The sequence below is a fragment of the Fusarium odoratissimum genome (assembly GCF_000260195.1).
Source record: "Fusarium odoratissimum NRRL 54006 unplaced genomic scaffold supercont1.5, whole genome shotgun sequence".
Taxonomy (NCBI): domain Eukaryota; kingdom Fungi; phylum Ascomycota; class Sordariomycetes; order Hypocreales; family Nectriaceae; genus Fusarium; species Fusarium odoratissimum.
In genome coordinates, this window is record NW_022158691.1 from 271,261 (window position 1) to 286,001 (window position 14,741).

Consider the following 14,741-nt stretch of genomic DNA (forward strand, 5'->3'; position numbering starts at 1 on the left):
AGCATATAGACAACCTTGTTATTATTATTTTTATATAAACACTGACATGCAGCACAATTTCCCGCGTCTCTCAGATCGATTCTTTCAGAGTCCCGCCCATATCCCATAGTAATGGATGCGTTTCCTCAAAGCACTGCAACCTGAAGGTTCTCGCTCATAACTTGACTGCTCCACTGCGTTTCATCAATGAGCCTGCCCCACAGAAGCTTTAACATGGCTAAGGTAGGGGGGGGCAAGAAAACTTAGGACCCTGATCCTCAGTGAGAAAAAGAATTAGGTAAGTTAGGTACTTATATCTTAGCAGGCCTTTAGACCAATTAATTTTGGCAGCCTGGCTTAGCATCAGAAGTTTTCTTGCTTCCTGGGTGATGGATTGCAGGTAAGGTACGCTACGCTAAGCTTCGTAGGTACATCGATAGCTGTTGCCTCCAACAGCAGCAAGGTACCCCACCATCGTCATACCTTTCCTTTCCTTCTACACCTCCTACTTCCAACTTCAACATCTACATCTGCATCTACATCACGCAAACAGTCTATCGCTCAACCCATCATCATTTCAATATCGAGACTATCAAGAGAATAGCCCCGCAAGTGAAGGAGAGGCACAACATCATCCCCCATCCATAAGAAAAGCTAGGTAATAACTACATCGTCCGACAATGTCCAAGCGTATCACAAAGGTAAATCTTCCTCCCTTCCATTCTTGATACCACCGATTAACATATTCAAGGAATTCGCTGAGATTTCTCAAAACCCGCCTGAGGGTTTCACCGTTTCCCTCCCACCTGATGAGTCCATCTACACCTGGCATGTAACGCTCACGGCACCTGAGTCATCTCCCTACTACCCAGGCAAATTCGGAATCGTCCTGACCCTGCCAACTGGGTACCCCTTCAAGCCGCCTGTCGTCAAGTTCGTCACTCGGATCTATCACCCCAACGTCACAAACGACGGCCAAGGCAACATCTGCCTTGGCCTCCTCAAGCCCGATGCTTGGAAACCTAGCACGCAGCTCCGCGCCGTTCTCGAGGGCCTTCGTAATCTCCTAGAGGAGCCCCAGATCGACAGCCCTCTTGAGGAGCGCATTGCTCAAGAGTATCAGAACAACCGTGCCGAGTTTAATAAAACCGCCAAGAAACAAGTTGAGCAGTATGCAATGGGTTCACCTGATTTCCCTCCAGTTGCCTAGAATGACAGCCATGGAAACAACGGGTGCTGCGCCGTAATACCAGGACCTTTCGGTATAGATGCTACGTCTGCGCCTCCCGCTCCTGCACCTCAATCGTATTTCAGACCACAAATACCAGTAACAAGGCTGAGACACGTTACACACCCTAGAATGCTACACCCCCCATTGCCTTTGGACCATCAAAGTCCACAGCAGAGAGAAAAGGCATGGGAAATCATGCAGGAAGTAGCACAAAGACAACTAGAATATGACCAACTCCGGACTGATTTAGTGGAAGATATCATCACATCGACTTACGAGGGGGAGGGGGAGCGACAAGAGCGAGGAAGGTTCAGAAACTGGTTGCGTGGCATCAGGAGGCGTCTTGCTAGGTGTCTTGGGAATTTTATAGCGAATGCTTGAAAAGGGCGAGATCAGCTAAATGGAATAGCGAACACACATGATGTATCTTGATGCCTCTCCAGGCTTTCTATCGGTATATCATTATTGGAAAGGAAAATCCAGATGAACTACAGCGACGAAAGACGACTTCTCTCTCATCACAAAGTCCTCCAGATCATCGTGAGCTCATGTATATCAGCTAATCTTTGCCAGTTCTTTGGCGTCGTGGCAAAAGACGTGCCATGGTATACGTAGAATTTCTCAAGGGCGAGCCTGGTAAGCAACAATGTTTGTCATGCTGATTGAGGCTAACTCAGCTGAAGTCGGATGAATGGAAATGTGAGATCTTAGTCCCAAGTGACAGAAATCCTAGATCAGATGTGTTTAGTATGACAAACGCTCAACTTTGACACTTTATTTTTTGCGTCCTTCTGAGAATACTCCAGTCTCAAGGTCAGTGTCAGTGTCAGTGTCAGCATACCTATTCAATCCTTCTCAGTTATTTCAGCGCAACATGGCTGATTTTTGTCTCACTTTTGGCCATGCTCACAAGACTCATCATGAGACATTATCATTTATCACGAGTAAATATCCCGATCACCTTGTCTCAGACAGATCGAAGCGTGTGGACAACGGTGGGACATCAATAGACCTCGCGCGGAGGCAAAGAGAACAGTCATGTAATTATCTTTCATTCCATTAGGGTATCAAAAAAGGTTTTCCCCCAAATCTACTCCTCGACAATAAGGTTCTACCCAGTTCATACGTAATTTTCCCCCCATCTATATGAAAATCAGACACCGCCTGGCTTTGCCAGTCCTTTGCATCCTAGCCATGCCTCCCTCCGTAAGAAGTCTTTTTCTTCCCTACAAGAGTGCTGTGAGGTTGGTGGTGCTTTTTTTGTCTTGTCGCAATGCAGCCGTAAACCATCGTCATCAAGTATAAAACAATGTTCCTTTTTTAGGTTCCATTCCATCCTGTACATTCCAGCCGTCCAACGCTGATCCCTCCCCGCTGCTTTAAGACATTGTGAACGAGCTCCCCCTGATATTGGGGTAGCTGAAAAAGAAGTAAAGGAAATTTTGAAAGGAAGGTTGAGTATGAAAGTGAATAAAGAAAAAAACGAAGACATAATGCCGGCTAAATCGAGAAATAGACCATGCCTTCCATTGAAACGCCATTCCATGATAAGGTTCGGTGGCTCGCACCTGTTTCAGTGCGAGCCAGGGTGTACCGAAATGAGAAAGAAGATGAGGTAGTAAAAGGAGATATTGAAGGAGTGTTGAAGGGTTGAGGTGATGTGATAATGTTGACGCGGCTCAGACGTTTAATTTCCTGGTGTTTCGGGTCGGGGTAGACAGTGGTGGCTGTTCTCCGACTCCGACTATCCCACGTTCCACGTCTTGCCCTGACGGACTCGATCCAGCTGCGCCTTAGCTCGTCGTTGCTGACGCTTTTCGTCAATCTGGACCTGGCTGAGGTGCCCGAAGCCATTCCGTCGTTTGAAGCAAGCCTCCATAAGGGCGTTAGCGTCGATCAGCCGGCGAGGCATTGATTGCACGACACCAAACATTTCCATAGGATCGGCTACAGCCCGAATCTCGCTCTCACCCAGCTTGAAGATGGCTAGTGCAATGCGGAACAGAGTCTTGGAACCCTCGTAGAAGAAGACATCCCACACGCGGAGAGTAGTCTCAATCGGGAGCGTTCCAATGAAGCAACTCATAAACCAAGCCGTCATGCAAAGAGTGATTGGTGGAAGTCGGTCAGTTGGTGTTGACATGCGTGCGAGTTCCTTGCGACGCGAACGAGTGAGGCGAATGGATTTGCTTGTCGAGGGTCGTGAGTTGGGATCAGCCTCAAGCTCGCCACCGACCTTATCCCAGACGGCAGGCATGGAGGTACGCATCTCAGTCATGAGAACGCCCAGATCAATCTTGGAGCCCTCGAGACTCATCTCATGGGTACCGGGGAGGTAGATGCGTGTAATGACATTGAGAAGCCAAAAGCACTGCTCCTCAGTGTCAACAAACAGAAGGAGAAGACCAGCAAGGAAATTCAAGCTCTGGCAGTATCCGATCCGAGGGTTGTAGACAGCAAAGGCATGGAGCACGCGGCGAAGAGAAGTGATGATTGGTGTCTCTCCGTCCACATTGGGAGGCGATGGGCTAGAGCCCCGAGTAGAGTCCGACATTGTTGATTGGCTTTCTCTAGCGCTGCTCGATGCCGTGTCCATCCCGCCGGGGGGCTTGAACTTAATGTTGTCAGGGAATGTCCGATGCAAATCTCGCTCGATAGCTTCAGCATCAACGTCCTTAGCTCGCTTAGTTGTTAGCTTATCGTAGAGACCCGAGTGCTTTGCCAGAATGGCGGGACCACCAGCGTAGTAGAACCAAGCTGCACCGCGCCATTCCGGAGGAATGCCCTTGCGAACAAAGCGTTTTGTCTTTGCGTTGGGAGCAGGGAATCGGTTGGGGTGATCTGTCATGAGAGCATTATCCTTGAGGTAGGCATTCCACTTCTTCCGACGGCGTGCCAGGTACTCGGTGTATCCAGCATTCCAGGTATCATATTGCTGCCGCGTCACGTACTGGTTCTCCTTCTTGAAGCCGTATCGGTCACGAGCGCCAGGGTCCTCGGGCTCGACAGGTTCAGGTGCAACAACAGGTGGTGGAGGGGCGTATACTGGCTCAGGTACAGGCTGAGGCTCAGGAATGGGTGCGGGTGCTGCTGTCGGTGTTGGTTCAGGTGCGGGCTCCGAAGCGTAGCCCATATTGCGTCCAGATTCAGGGGTTTCGGGTCGCTCGGAAGGCTCACCAACGGGTGAGAGGGGCGCGGAGACAGGTGGTGCGCTTGTGGGAGTTGATTCGACAGCGGAAGAAGGTTGTTCATTGAGAGAAGGCTCAGAGTCCAAAGACTTGGCCGAATCTCGCTTTTCGTTCATTCCGCGACCGTAGTTTTCGGCGATATGAGGAACTGATGATGTGAAGGCTGGATGGGTGAAGATCATCTTGGACATCCGAATCTCCATGTCAAGGGTCGAGTTGGACTCTTGAACCTTGCGTTGAGGAAAATCCTCGTCATCTGCATCGTCTCTGATGCTGTGTCGCTGATCCATGTTTGAGGTTGATGTCACGGGGCGAGAATTTCTGTTGTGATGATCAGGGTAGTGCACGTCGTCTTCGTCGTCGTCGAAACCTTGCTCGTACATGCCCATAACATCCTCAAGGCTCGGTTCGTCGTGTTCGGGGTCGTTGTCGTTTTCAGGGTTGACTTCTTGCTCCCCTTCGCCTTCAGGGCTCGGATATAATGATGTAACGGAGCTGTCCTTTGTAAGGACGCTACTTCTCTCAGTTACTGCAGTTCCTGGAGCAGTAGATTCTGTGAATTGAGAGCGAAAGCTCGATCTAAATTCTTCACCACTCATCCACGGGGCGACGACAGGGCTCGGTGAGGCCGACCCTGGGTTGGAGTAGCTTAATGGTGGCCGTGCGGCGGAAGCTGTCGCACCATTGGCCGTCCGAGCACGGGGCGCTCGAGGCTCATAAAAGTCGTTGGAAGGTGGAGATAGGACCGAGTGGTAGGTAGATGAAGACTGACAAGATGAAACTGAAGGACCGCGGGGACGTGGAGGAGGAGGCCATAAGGGATGTTGCGAAGGTGATACAAGCTCCAGGTACTGGTCGGCGGGATTGAGGCCGGGGGTAGAGGGCGATGTAGCGGTCGCAGTCGCGGTAGCGGTAGCGGTAGCCAGGGTACTGTGGACTGGTCGTAGCTTAGGCGCGTCTGTCATTGGCTGGCGGATACTTTGCTTCCGCGGCCGCGAGAAGTTCTCCACGGTGGGTGGCAGGCTGTCGTAGGCGCGCAGGTCAGCCAGTGACGATTTGGATGTCAGAAATGTCGGAGACGTGTTTCGAGATTCGACGGGAGTGCTTGCCGCAGTATCGTAGCTTAAAGGTGAGGGCGAGTGCGGAGAGTCAAATGGTGATCCTGCTCGTTGTGATATTGACTGTCCAAGAATAAATCTTGAAGGGTTTGACATTGAATCCCATCTTGGTGAAACTGGCAAAGGAGGTAAATGTGACAGAGACTCATCAGAGGGTTGGCGAGTATGTCGGTAGGCTGATCCAAACGGCACTATCTGAACCCGAGGAGATGCTAACGGAGACATTGATGGTGAAGTCATAGGCGAGGCATAAGGTGATGCATCACTTGTCGAGGTACCTGGTGCAAGGCTACTGTTCTCACTATCCCGTTGTCGATTACCATAAAAGGCAAACTTGCCTCGGGTTGCATGTGGTGAACCCGGAGCGTCGGGTACAGAAATAGCGAGGGGAGTCATGGTGTGATGCACTTGGCAGTCGTGGAATCAGATGCTGCTGCTGGGCGCCAGAGGCTGGCAAAAACTATGGTCGCCCAGCGGGCAGGTATAAATTTGCTTACAAAACGAAGTTTCGCTTTGTGTGCAAGGGTATCGAATTTTTGGTCGTGTTCGTCGTTTCGTCGGTGATGCAGTTGGTAGCGTTCAGTTAGTCACTGTACTGCGTCCTCCGGCAAGGTGCGCCGACCGTAGCAGCGCAGATATCTGAAAATGAAGAGATCGTATTTGATAAAATGTAGCAATAGCTCTTGGCCATTGCTGTCGGTTCTAGAACAAGGTATTCGATCCGTAACTGGAATTTGGCAAAGGCTGGGCCAGAAGCAAAAAAAGCGGTTGCTTTGGTGGTGAAGGTTTCGGCGGTTCGTGAGCGAGGGTCGAGTGTCGTTCCAGAGTTTCGAAACAAGCCGCACAAAAAATGATGGCAAGAACCTCAGTCACAAGCACAGCTATCTAACCAAGAAGTCGATCGGTGTTGAAGAACGAATGCGAGAAAGAGTTGGTCTTTGGAGAAAAGGCGGATTCGGTGTGGGCTGGTCAAAGGTATGATTCCTGTGGAAAATGATGGGTGTCGAGAGATGGACCCCACGGTTAGGTTAAAAGAAAGGACGCCGAATTTCGCCTTGACACAGACAAAACAACCCAGCCGGCATCCAGTTCCAGCTTCGAAAGTGATGAGAAGAACAAATGAATGGCTTCAGCCTGTGCTCAGGTCCAGGTCCAAGAGTACATTAAGAACGAAAAACTCGCAAATACGCAAAGAAAGCACAGCCAGCACCCTGCACGGAGCGTTAACTTTCTGTACAGGGACGGGGAAGCCGGATTGGATTGGCAGGGCGGGTAGGTTGAATTTCAACGACAAGGATATTCCGCAGCCCCAGCCCAGGCCCAAAAACCAGCCGACAGGGGGGGTTATTCGTCGCTAACAGCACCAGCAGGGGAGCTTGGGCGCCGCTGTTATGAGAAGTCCGGCTCTAAAGGGAGACGAGATGTACCCAAACGAGTGATTGAACCGAGAATCGGAGGTTGAATCGATTTGCAAACTTGGAAGTCGAGAAGCTAGAGGGAGGAAGCTCGGTCGTGCATTTATTTTGTTGTTGTTTGTCTGAATGGGGGAGTATATCAGACAAAAGTCTTGGGCGGAGTGAACAGCCCGGACGGAGAGAAATCCAGGGAACAGAGAAATGAGACAAGGGAGAGCGACTGGACTCACTCAGAAGAGCCACAAAGTCGCAGTTATTGCAGTAGCAGGTGGCGCGGGGAATGGAAGAAACGAGACGAGACCCAAGCAAGAAGCACATCAAAAGTAAAAATTCAATGGTGGTTCTATCCACCATCTACCACCCAACAAGGCAGCCCAGCCCAGGCAGAGGGAGCAAAGGGGCTCGAGGTTGACAAAAAAGATCGAACGAGGCCCTCCAAGCTAAAATTCCATGTGATTTGTACGACTGTGACCGTTGGGTTTGTATGGTCTGCGGCGCATGCCTCGTGGCTTTCACTTTCACTGTCACCCTGCCCTGCGGCGTCTTTTCCGTTTGGTCCATCCTGTTTGTCACCCTCCTTCTTCCTCGACTCTATCCCACATCTATGACCAAGACGAAAATGAGTCGACCAAGAGGTCACAGACAACACCATTGGCCGAATGGTGCCCCCGGGGAAGCAACTCTGGTTCTTTTGCTGGGTCCTTTCAGCTGGGAAGGTCTCTTTTTCGCACGCTAAATTTGCTGGTGAGAGGGGGGCCAATATCGAGTCAGTTGACCTAAACAGGCCTGGATGGCGGGGGGTCTGGGTCTGGGAATGAGAGCAAGGGTGATTTCATGGAACCAGGTTTGGGAGAATAGAGAAACAAACAGTCAGTCGAGATCGAATTGGTTGGTTCAATGGCGTAATCATGGAGGAATATGCTTATTGGTGTTGTGATACTGAGAGGCTTGTGAGAAACAGGGGTTCTAACGGCTCATGTCATATGCGAAAACGGTGCCTGTGAATCCGAGGATGTTCAAACACTCCAAGGGAGGGAACGCGTTTCTGGATAGAACAGTCTTAGCCAGCGCAACATGAGCCACACTGAAAGGCAGAGAGACAGTCTAGACGATCTGGTGTTTGTGATGAATCTCAAAAAGAGGTACAGGGTTGGCTGATACGAGCAAGAGATCATCAGCAGCGCAGCCAGAGACTGTCACTTCTCACATACTGCAGTCCATATCATCTACACTATAGCGCCGCTATGATGATGGCCTGCATCGACTATATCTTAGAGGCAGCATATAATATCACGCAACATATACTTTCATCCCTTATGTTCGTCTCATTCACCCAAGCCTCATTGGAGTTTAAAGGGCCTTCCCCTCCTGACTATGAGGTGCAAATTAAACTTGCCCCTCTCACCAAAACAGCCTCTGAGCACAAGTTGAAGCCATTGAGCTGTGTCGGCACCACCACCTCAACAATCCATTGGACGAAAGGGGTTTCTCACAGGTAGAAAAAAATATCCATAGTAGGAAATCCGAATAATATGCATCTGTTCGCGTAGAGAGTTTTTGGAAACCACCGTTCCGAGCCCGTCTCTCTAATTCTCGTTAGCCCATCCTCCGGCAAAGGGGCCCGACCCAAAGGCGCTGCACCGTCTCAACGGGTTCCTCCCGTCCACCTTAACGTCTCTCCATCAGTCCAAAAGGAACACAAGCGGCGTCGCGGACTGGATGCCCGACTGGTAGATTACCCACATCGGGTAGTCATCTCCCTTTTTTTTCTTCTGCTAGTGTGGAAAAGGCTCTGCTTAGGCTTATTCTGCCTTGGAGGCAGCATCAGAGAGTAGACCATTTGATGGCGTCAAAAGACAGATCAAGAGTGGATGGGTGAGAAAAAAGGCAGCCAATTACACCGGTCTGGTACCTGGATCTTATTCCGCTGCAGGGACACCATGCAACCCTGTTTTTTCTTTCTATCCCCATGCATTTTAGCTAAGCCAGACATTTGGAAATTAATGAAATGGCTTCAGGTGGTATCCACGATATTATCCATCAGCCATTACGTCGATGAGAGAACAACTTCCAAGGCACAGAACAAAGAAACATTTAGCCATTCATTCATCCATGATCCCAGTAAACTCAACTAAACCTAAGCGCACCGAGTCCATGTTCCTGGGGCCGTGTTGTGTTGCATAGCGCTGCTGACGTACCGTAATATGAATGGATGGATAGAAACGAAGGAGTCCGCGCGGGTTACCTGTCCAATCTCGATTTTATCACGATTGCATTACTACTGTGTTTCCAGCGATTTGAAATCGATTTTATGCGGAGGGAAGGCCGATCAGCTCTGGTGGGATTCTGACCCTTGTTCTTCCGGTGAGCTTCTGGTGAAGTTCGAATTCTTGGATCTACATGGAATCGAGATGACACGCAGGGATTATGTAACTGTCAACTCGTCTCGCTCCGTGCTCCGTGATTATTTCGTCTCGTCAACGGAAGAATCTCTGCGTCTGCCTTGCGCTCGGCGATTTCTTGATAATCTCCACTGGCTTCAGGGGAAAATCCAACACGCAGCATCTTCAGTGTAAGAATGACTTCAGCGTGGCGAAATAGCCTGACAAAAAGGAAACCTCAACGTTTTACAACTCCATCTCACTGCTTTAGTGCAGACTCAGTGAAGAAATACCACTCATGCGGGGCATCTAAGCCTCTGCTAATCTCTCTGTTCTGCAGCTACAAAGTCTAAAAAGTAAACATAATATTAACCTAAGTTTGTGCAGAGGTCGGAAATAAGATTGACTTGACGTGACTTGGCCATGAGCGCGTTCTTCTGGAACCCTTTGAAGAAGTCGGCTAAGACCCCCCCGCTTTTTGGTGGAAACCTTGTCAATGAGCTGGACTGTCAAGCACGAGGCATCCATCGACAAGTGCATCTTTTAGGCGAAGGAGGCTTGCTAGCATTCGAGTACGTATGCTGACAATTACTGAGCACGTATTAATTGCAGGATCGCGGCTTAGACAGTAGCTCGTCAGAGTTGTGTATTCCATCGAGATGTAATTAGACGTCCTCATGATATGGAATTCCACATTCCAGTTCAGAGACTGTATAAGACATGCGTTAATAGCACGTGAGACAACGTGGGCGAAGTGTACTGTACAATAAATCATGCATGTTTCTAAGATCCATACTAGATGCCGAAGCTCATCTCGGTAACGTCCAAATTACACATGCCCACTCCGAACCACCGGGTCATGATCTGTTCCCCCGTCGTCATCACCCTCCGTCGTCCAGGGAAGAGTGACATATTTTGTTTATGCAAATCCAAACAAAACACTATACCACGCGCGTCAATGTCGTGTCTTGATATGATGACCGAGGCGCAGCCACCCCGAACTAGCAATCCAGCGGATCACGCCTCGCTCAATACTAAAGGGTCTCGTCTCGTTCAAGAGATCCAGATTGCGCAGGCAAAAACAACGGTTCCCGTCTTGGCCTTTCAATAGTAGAGACAGTTGAAGTGAAGCTAGACTCGAAGTGAATGCAAAGGGTCGTGGCCTAGTTCAGGGTATTTCAGCTGAATTCCGTGCAACCCCGATTCGCTCAGGAACGGACGTTTCAGTCGTCAAATGGTAAGTGTCTTTCAGTACGAACTTGAAATGAAGGGTCTTCAATTTACTCTGGCTATCGTGGCTTGGTATCACCATTATAAGCCCCAAGTCCAGGATCCTGGGATTTCTAGCGGCCTGACGGCCTACCCGGGACCTTATGATATGAATATCTGCATGCATCAATTAACCTGTGACTTGACACAGCTGCAATACCCAGAGCCAATTGTTCTTCAAGCCACTGTAATCATTCAAATAAACTATTCATGCAGTGTTGGGATCGACATCAAAACTGGAAATAACGCCAGCGAAGGGAGGGCAGGCGAAAACACGGGACGGAGGCAGGGAGAACAAGACATTGTCTCCGCTCAGACCTGAGACGTCCCTGTCTCTTTGCTTTTTCTTCCCTTCCTTTTTTCCGATATCAGACTCTCGCATTGATCATCTTAATACACTTCTTTAAGTAATGTTAGGGTTTTGGTCTCGTCGTCCAGCCAGCGAGAAGCATGGAATCAAGCACATGGCTACAAGCTCTGGCGTGCGAATCGAAATGATATGCAGCTGAGCGGCGTCAACCTCACGCGTCAGGGCGCGCAACAACTGTTATCAAGACAAAAGTAAAAAGGTAAAAAGTAAATACCAAGAAGAACATGTCAACCAGCAGAAATCAGACGCCGTCAATTTTGAGAGCGCCCATGAACCAAATCCAGAAATCCCATGGCGACTCCAGGGTAAGTTATGTTTGCATGGACCAACGCGAGCACGTGACCGGGCATAGTGCTCTCCTCAGCATCATATCACTCTTCGATGACGCCAATTATTTTCGGCCGCACCACCGAACCCTCCGACGCCGACGTCGGTTCGGTTCAAGGGGCACTCGTCTCACCTGCGCATCATCCTTGAAGCATTACGAGCCGGAGAAACCTGCGCCGTCATCCGCTCCCGGTTTTACTTTTACTTATTCCCAGAGTGAATGAGGTCCAAGCTTCCCCAAGCTCTTGGAGAAGTGAGATGTTACAGAGCTTGGAGAGAGCTCCGTTCGTCCTTGTTGACTCGATAGCTGCTGACAAGGGCATGTATCAGCCCCTCGAGGATAGAAACCAGAATGGAAACGATTGCACTGTGCCTTTCTCACGTTGGTTCCATGAATTACAGCACAGGAAATGAAACAAGAGCGGGATAAAGGCAATAGCAAACAAACAAAAGGACCCAGTTCCCGGCGATTATGAATTTCCGAGACACTTCCACCCAGCTCTGAGTCTGGGCTACAATGAGAAAGTCCTACGTCACATATTCGGCAAAGCTGTTTGTTTGCCCAGCCACTTGGACGGAAGTCAACTGGCGTCCCCAAGCTCTCCCTCCCTCTCTCAAAGGCTGGGGCCATTCCCCCGCCTTTCTCGTTTTGTTACACTTCTTTCTCCTCTTGTTCCTTGGTACTAAGACGGGAGAGGCAAAACCCAAATCCGAAAAGCCAACAGCCATCGATGCTTTCCGGGTACATACCTGATAAACTCGGCTAGCTCTCTCTTGATTGGACGCACGTCTGTTGCGCGTCTTGGTCGCCCTGATCGGACTTGATCTGGTGGTTCGCATGCAGCCAGAAGCTTTTGCCTTGCAGCGTAATATGGCAAGGTAAGGTAGGTAGCTTACCTCCGGGTAGCTTGTCCACACCATAGCTGGGCCACCCAATCCATCCTTCGATGACAGGCTCGTGGGACTGTACTTCTGGGCGTCGCATTGTTTCCTTGCATTTTCATGTATTCATACACGAGTCTCGTTAGTGATGTCCGTATATAGTGCCATGGAGTGTATCCAGTGATGATGGGATGACTGTGACAGCCGCAATTGGCTGGATTGAGAGCTCTCACACAAGCTCTCGGGCTGTCTATCGCTCCATTGTTACTGTAGCTGTTGGTCTCGCCCGCCAGCTCCTCTCCTCTCGCTCTTGTGTAGTTCGCACACGCAGCCTCTCCCACCCTCTTCCGTTCCCACTCCCCCTGGATCTCTTTCTCTCTCCCTCTCTTCTATTCTTGCTTTACCTAGCTTCTCTATCTCGTGCTGTGCCTTGTCTACCCTTAAAACCCTCCTCTGCCCCCGGAGAGAAGCGCCCTGATCTCCTGAACTTGTCAATCGCATTTTACAGACTCCCATACATCACACAGACCAGCAACTATCACCATGTCCCGCAAGAGAAAGCAAGACGAGGAGGAGGAGGAGCTCGTCTCCCTCCCTGAAGACGATGATGGTGAGGAGGAGGAAGAGTGAGTACCATTTGCCTTCCTTTTGCATGTTACCTTGTTGCGATTGTCTTTTGAAGAGCTTTCGATTGTCCAATCGCGCGCATTTTATCGTTGCGCTATTCGTTGCGCGACCTACCAAGATGCGCGCGCAGGGCTGATGTCGCATGCCACCACAAGATGCGATTCAATGCGATGCGACCTATCTCGCGATTGAATCTATTCCCACGTGTCATTTGCGATATTTTCCGATCGCAATATGATTCTACTTGTGTTTAATATTGTTTCTTGTTGTGCGATTTCGCGATCGAAGCATGTTGTTGATGATTGTATTTTGGTGATGACGATTGGCTGACAACAAGTGAACAGGTACGTCTCCACCGCAGACGAAGAAGAGCAAAGCGAAGAAGACGAGGACGCTGAGGAGGAGGAGGAAGATGAAGAAGACGACGAAGCTGATGCAAAGGGTGAGTTATTATCGATGTTCTGGAAGAGCTTGCCACCAATACATGCTTCCATCCCTTCCATCCACCATGTCCCATTTTACCAGTTACACGGTCATTTCCAAGAGCCTAGCAATCAGCCTATGATACCGAGCCAAAATGCTGACCATATAATTTCAGCCGAGCCTCCTGTGAAGAAGCGCAAGACGGCCGAGGCAGACACCAAAGAGACCAATGGCGATGCCGAGGAGGAGGAGGAGGAAGAAGAAGAGGAGGAAGGCGACGATGCCGCTGAAGCTGAAGGCGACGAGGAGGACGCCGAGGGCGACGAAGACACTGCTGATGTCTCTGCCCCAGCCAAGGAGGGCGTCAAGCCTGTTGAGGCGCCTGCTGCTGCTGCTACCGAGACCCCAGAGCCCAAAGCGGTTACAGCTGGTGGTGACGAGTAATACCTACGAGGCGACTCGTTTATCGTATAGCAATTCGTTCCCTTTACTCCATATATCTTTCAACGCATTGAAATTACCTCTGGATATTGTTGCTTGGAAGTGTCACTATCTCTGAGTTGTGCCATGGTTGAGTGTAGGTTGATTTGGGTGATGGTGTTTGTGAAGTCACTTATTCGTGATACCGCCCTCCTCCTGTGTACCTTTCCTTCATTATCCCCTTTACTAACAAGTCAGTATCATATTCATGATCATGCACCCGAGCACACACAGATCTAGCCAAGGCAGATCAGATCTTGATCTTAATCTTGATCTACCCACGCACGCAGTGTCCACTTACCGATCTACCCATTTAGATAAAGTTTTGGAAATAAACATCGAGACGTTCTCTTTTTCCCAGGGGGGATGTCATGAAAAAAAGACGCAAAACCCCTGCCATGGTGTTGTAATTGGTTCAGAAGGCATGGGGGACTCCGCAACGGGTAGGGCTGAGGGAAGGTTGAGGGTTTGGCTGACGGTCATGATGTTTATTCTTGGGGTTGATAGGGGGTGTTGTCGTAGGAGACGTATATTTTCTTGGGTGTCTATGGTACGTAGGTAGGATGATCTTGTGAGGGCGTTGTGAAGGAGAGGATTGAGCAGAGACATTGAGGAGTTGTACTTGAGAGGGAAAGGAAGTGTATGAAACAAATAGAGTTACAAAACTATTTGAAAGAGACAATATCTTCTCAATGGCTGCTGGCCAGTTGTCGAGGGTACAGCACAGCACTTGAGAGTTGAACTTTCAAGCCGTTGATCTCTCAGCTGACGAGTGCCAACACCAAATAACGGGGGCCACGTTCGTCCATCCTTTACCCCAGATTCTTTTAGTTTCCAAGAACCGAGCATGTACCTACAGTACCGTAATTATCAATCAATACAGCAACAATAGCCGTTGCAGGGTGGTCTGATACGATCATCGGCTGCTGCATGCCAATTCTGTACCACGCGGCATGCGGCAGACCTAACAAGGCCAAGCCTGAAGATCAGGATCTAGTTTTTCACTTTGAAGTCATGTCATGATAACCTCGGTCCATTGCTTCTGTAATTA

The 14,741-nt window shown here is 49.7% G+C and overlaps 3 protein-coding genes across 7 annotated transcripts; 2 read left to right on the plus strand and 1 right to left on the minus strand.

Moving 5' to 3' along the window:
• Window positions 1-275: 275 nt before the first annotated feature.
• Window positions 276-7,931, plus strand: FOIG_04023 (ubiquitin-conjugating enzyme E2 D/E). Of its 3 annotated transcripts, XM_031202073.1 has the most exons (4): window positions 276-680; window positions 731-1,846; window positions 1,894-5,687; window positions 5,753-7,931. In XM_031202073.1, exons 1-2 carry the CDS (start codon window positions 660-662, stop codon window positions 1,187-1,189), a joined length of 480 nt encoding a protein of 159 aa, XP_031067520.1. In that variant the 5' UTR covers window positions 276-659; the 3' UTR covers window positions 1,190-1,846; window positions 1,894-5,687; window positions 5,753-7,931. The 3 variants fall into 3 exon arrangements, with proteins under 3 accessions (XP_031067520.1, XP_031067519.1, XP_031067518.1); XM_031202072.1 differs by having other exon boundaries at window positions 731-5,687; XM_031202071.1 differs by having other exon boundaries at window positions 1,894-7,931.
• FOIG_04024 (uncharacterized protein) lies at window positions 2,208-7,186 on the minus strand. The gene has a single exon (XM_031202074.1). It carries the CDS (start codon window positions 5,910-5,912, stop codon window positions 2,955-2,957), a length of 2,958 nt encoding a protein of 985 aa, XP_031067521.1. The 5' UTR covers window positions 5,913-7,186; the 3' UTR covers window positions 2,208-2,954.
• A 3,561-nt stretch (window positions 7,932-11,492) lies between the features above and the next one.
• FOIG_04025 (uncharacterized protein) lies at window positions 11,493-14,460 on the plus strand (the record flags this gene model as incomplete). Of its 3 annotated transcripts, XM_031202077.1 has the most annotated exons (4): window positions 11,493-12,786; window positions 13,132-13,229; window positions 13,386-13,787; window positions 13,889-14,443. In XM_031202077.1, the coding sequence occupies exons 1-3, from the start codon at window positions 12,704-12,706 to the stop codon at window positions 13,652-13,654; spliced, it is 450 nt and encodes a 149-aa protein (XP_031067524.1). In that variant the 5' UTR covers window positions 11,493-12,703. The 3 variants fall into 3 exon arrangements, with proteins under 3 accessions (XP_031067524.1, XP_031067523.1, XP_031067522.1); XM_031202076.1 differs by having other exon boundaries at window positions 13,386-14,460; XM_031202075.1 differs by lacking the exon at window positions 13,889-14,443 and having other exon boundaries at window positions 12,099-12,786; window positions 13,132-13,654.
• Between the last annotated feature and the right edge of the window lie 281 nt (window positions 14,461-14,741).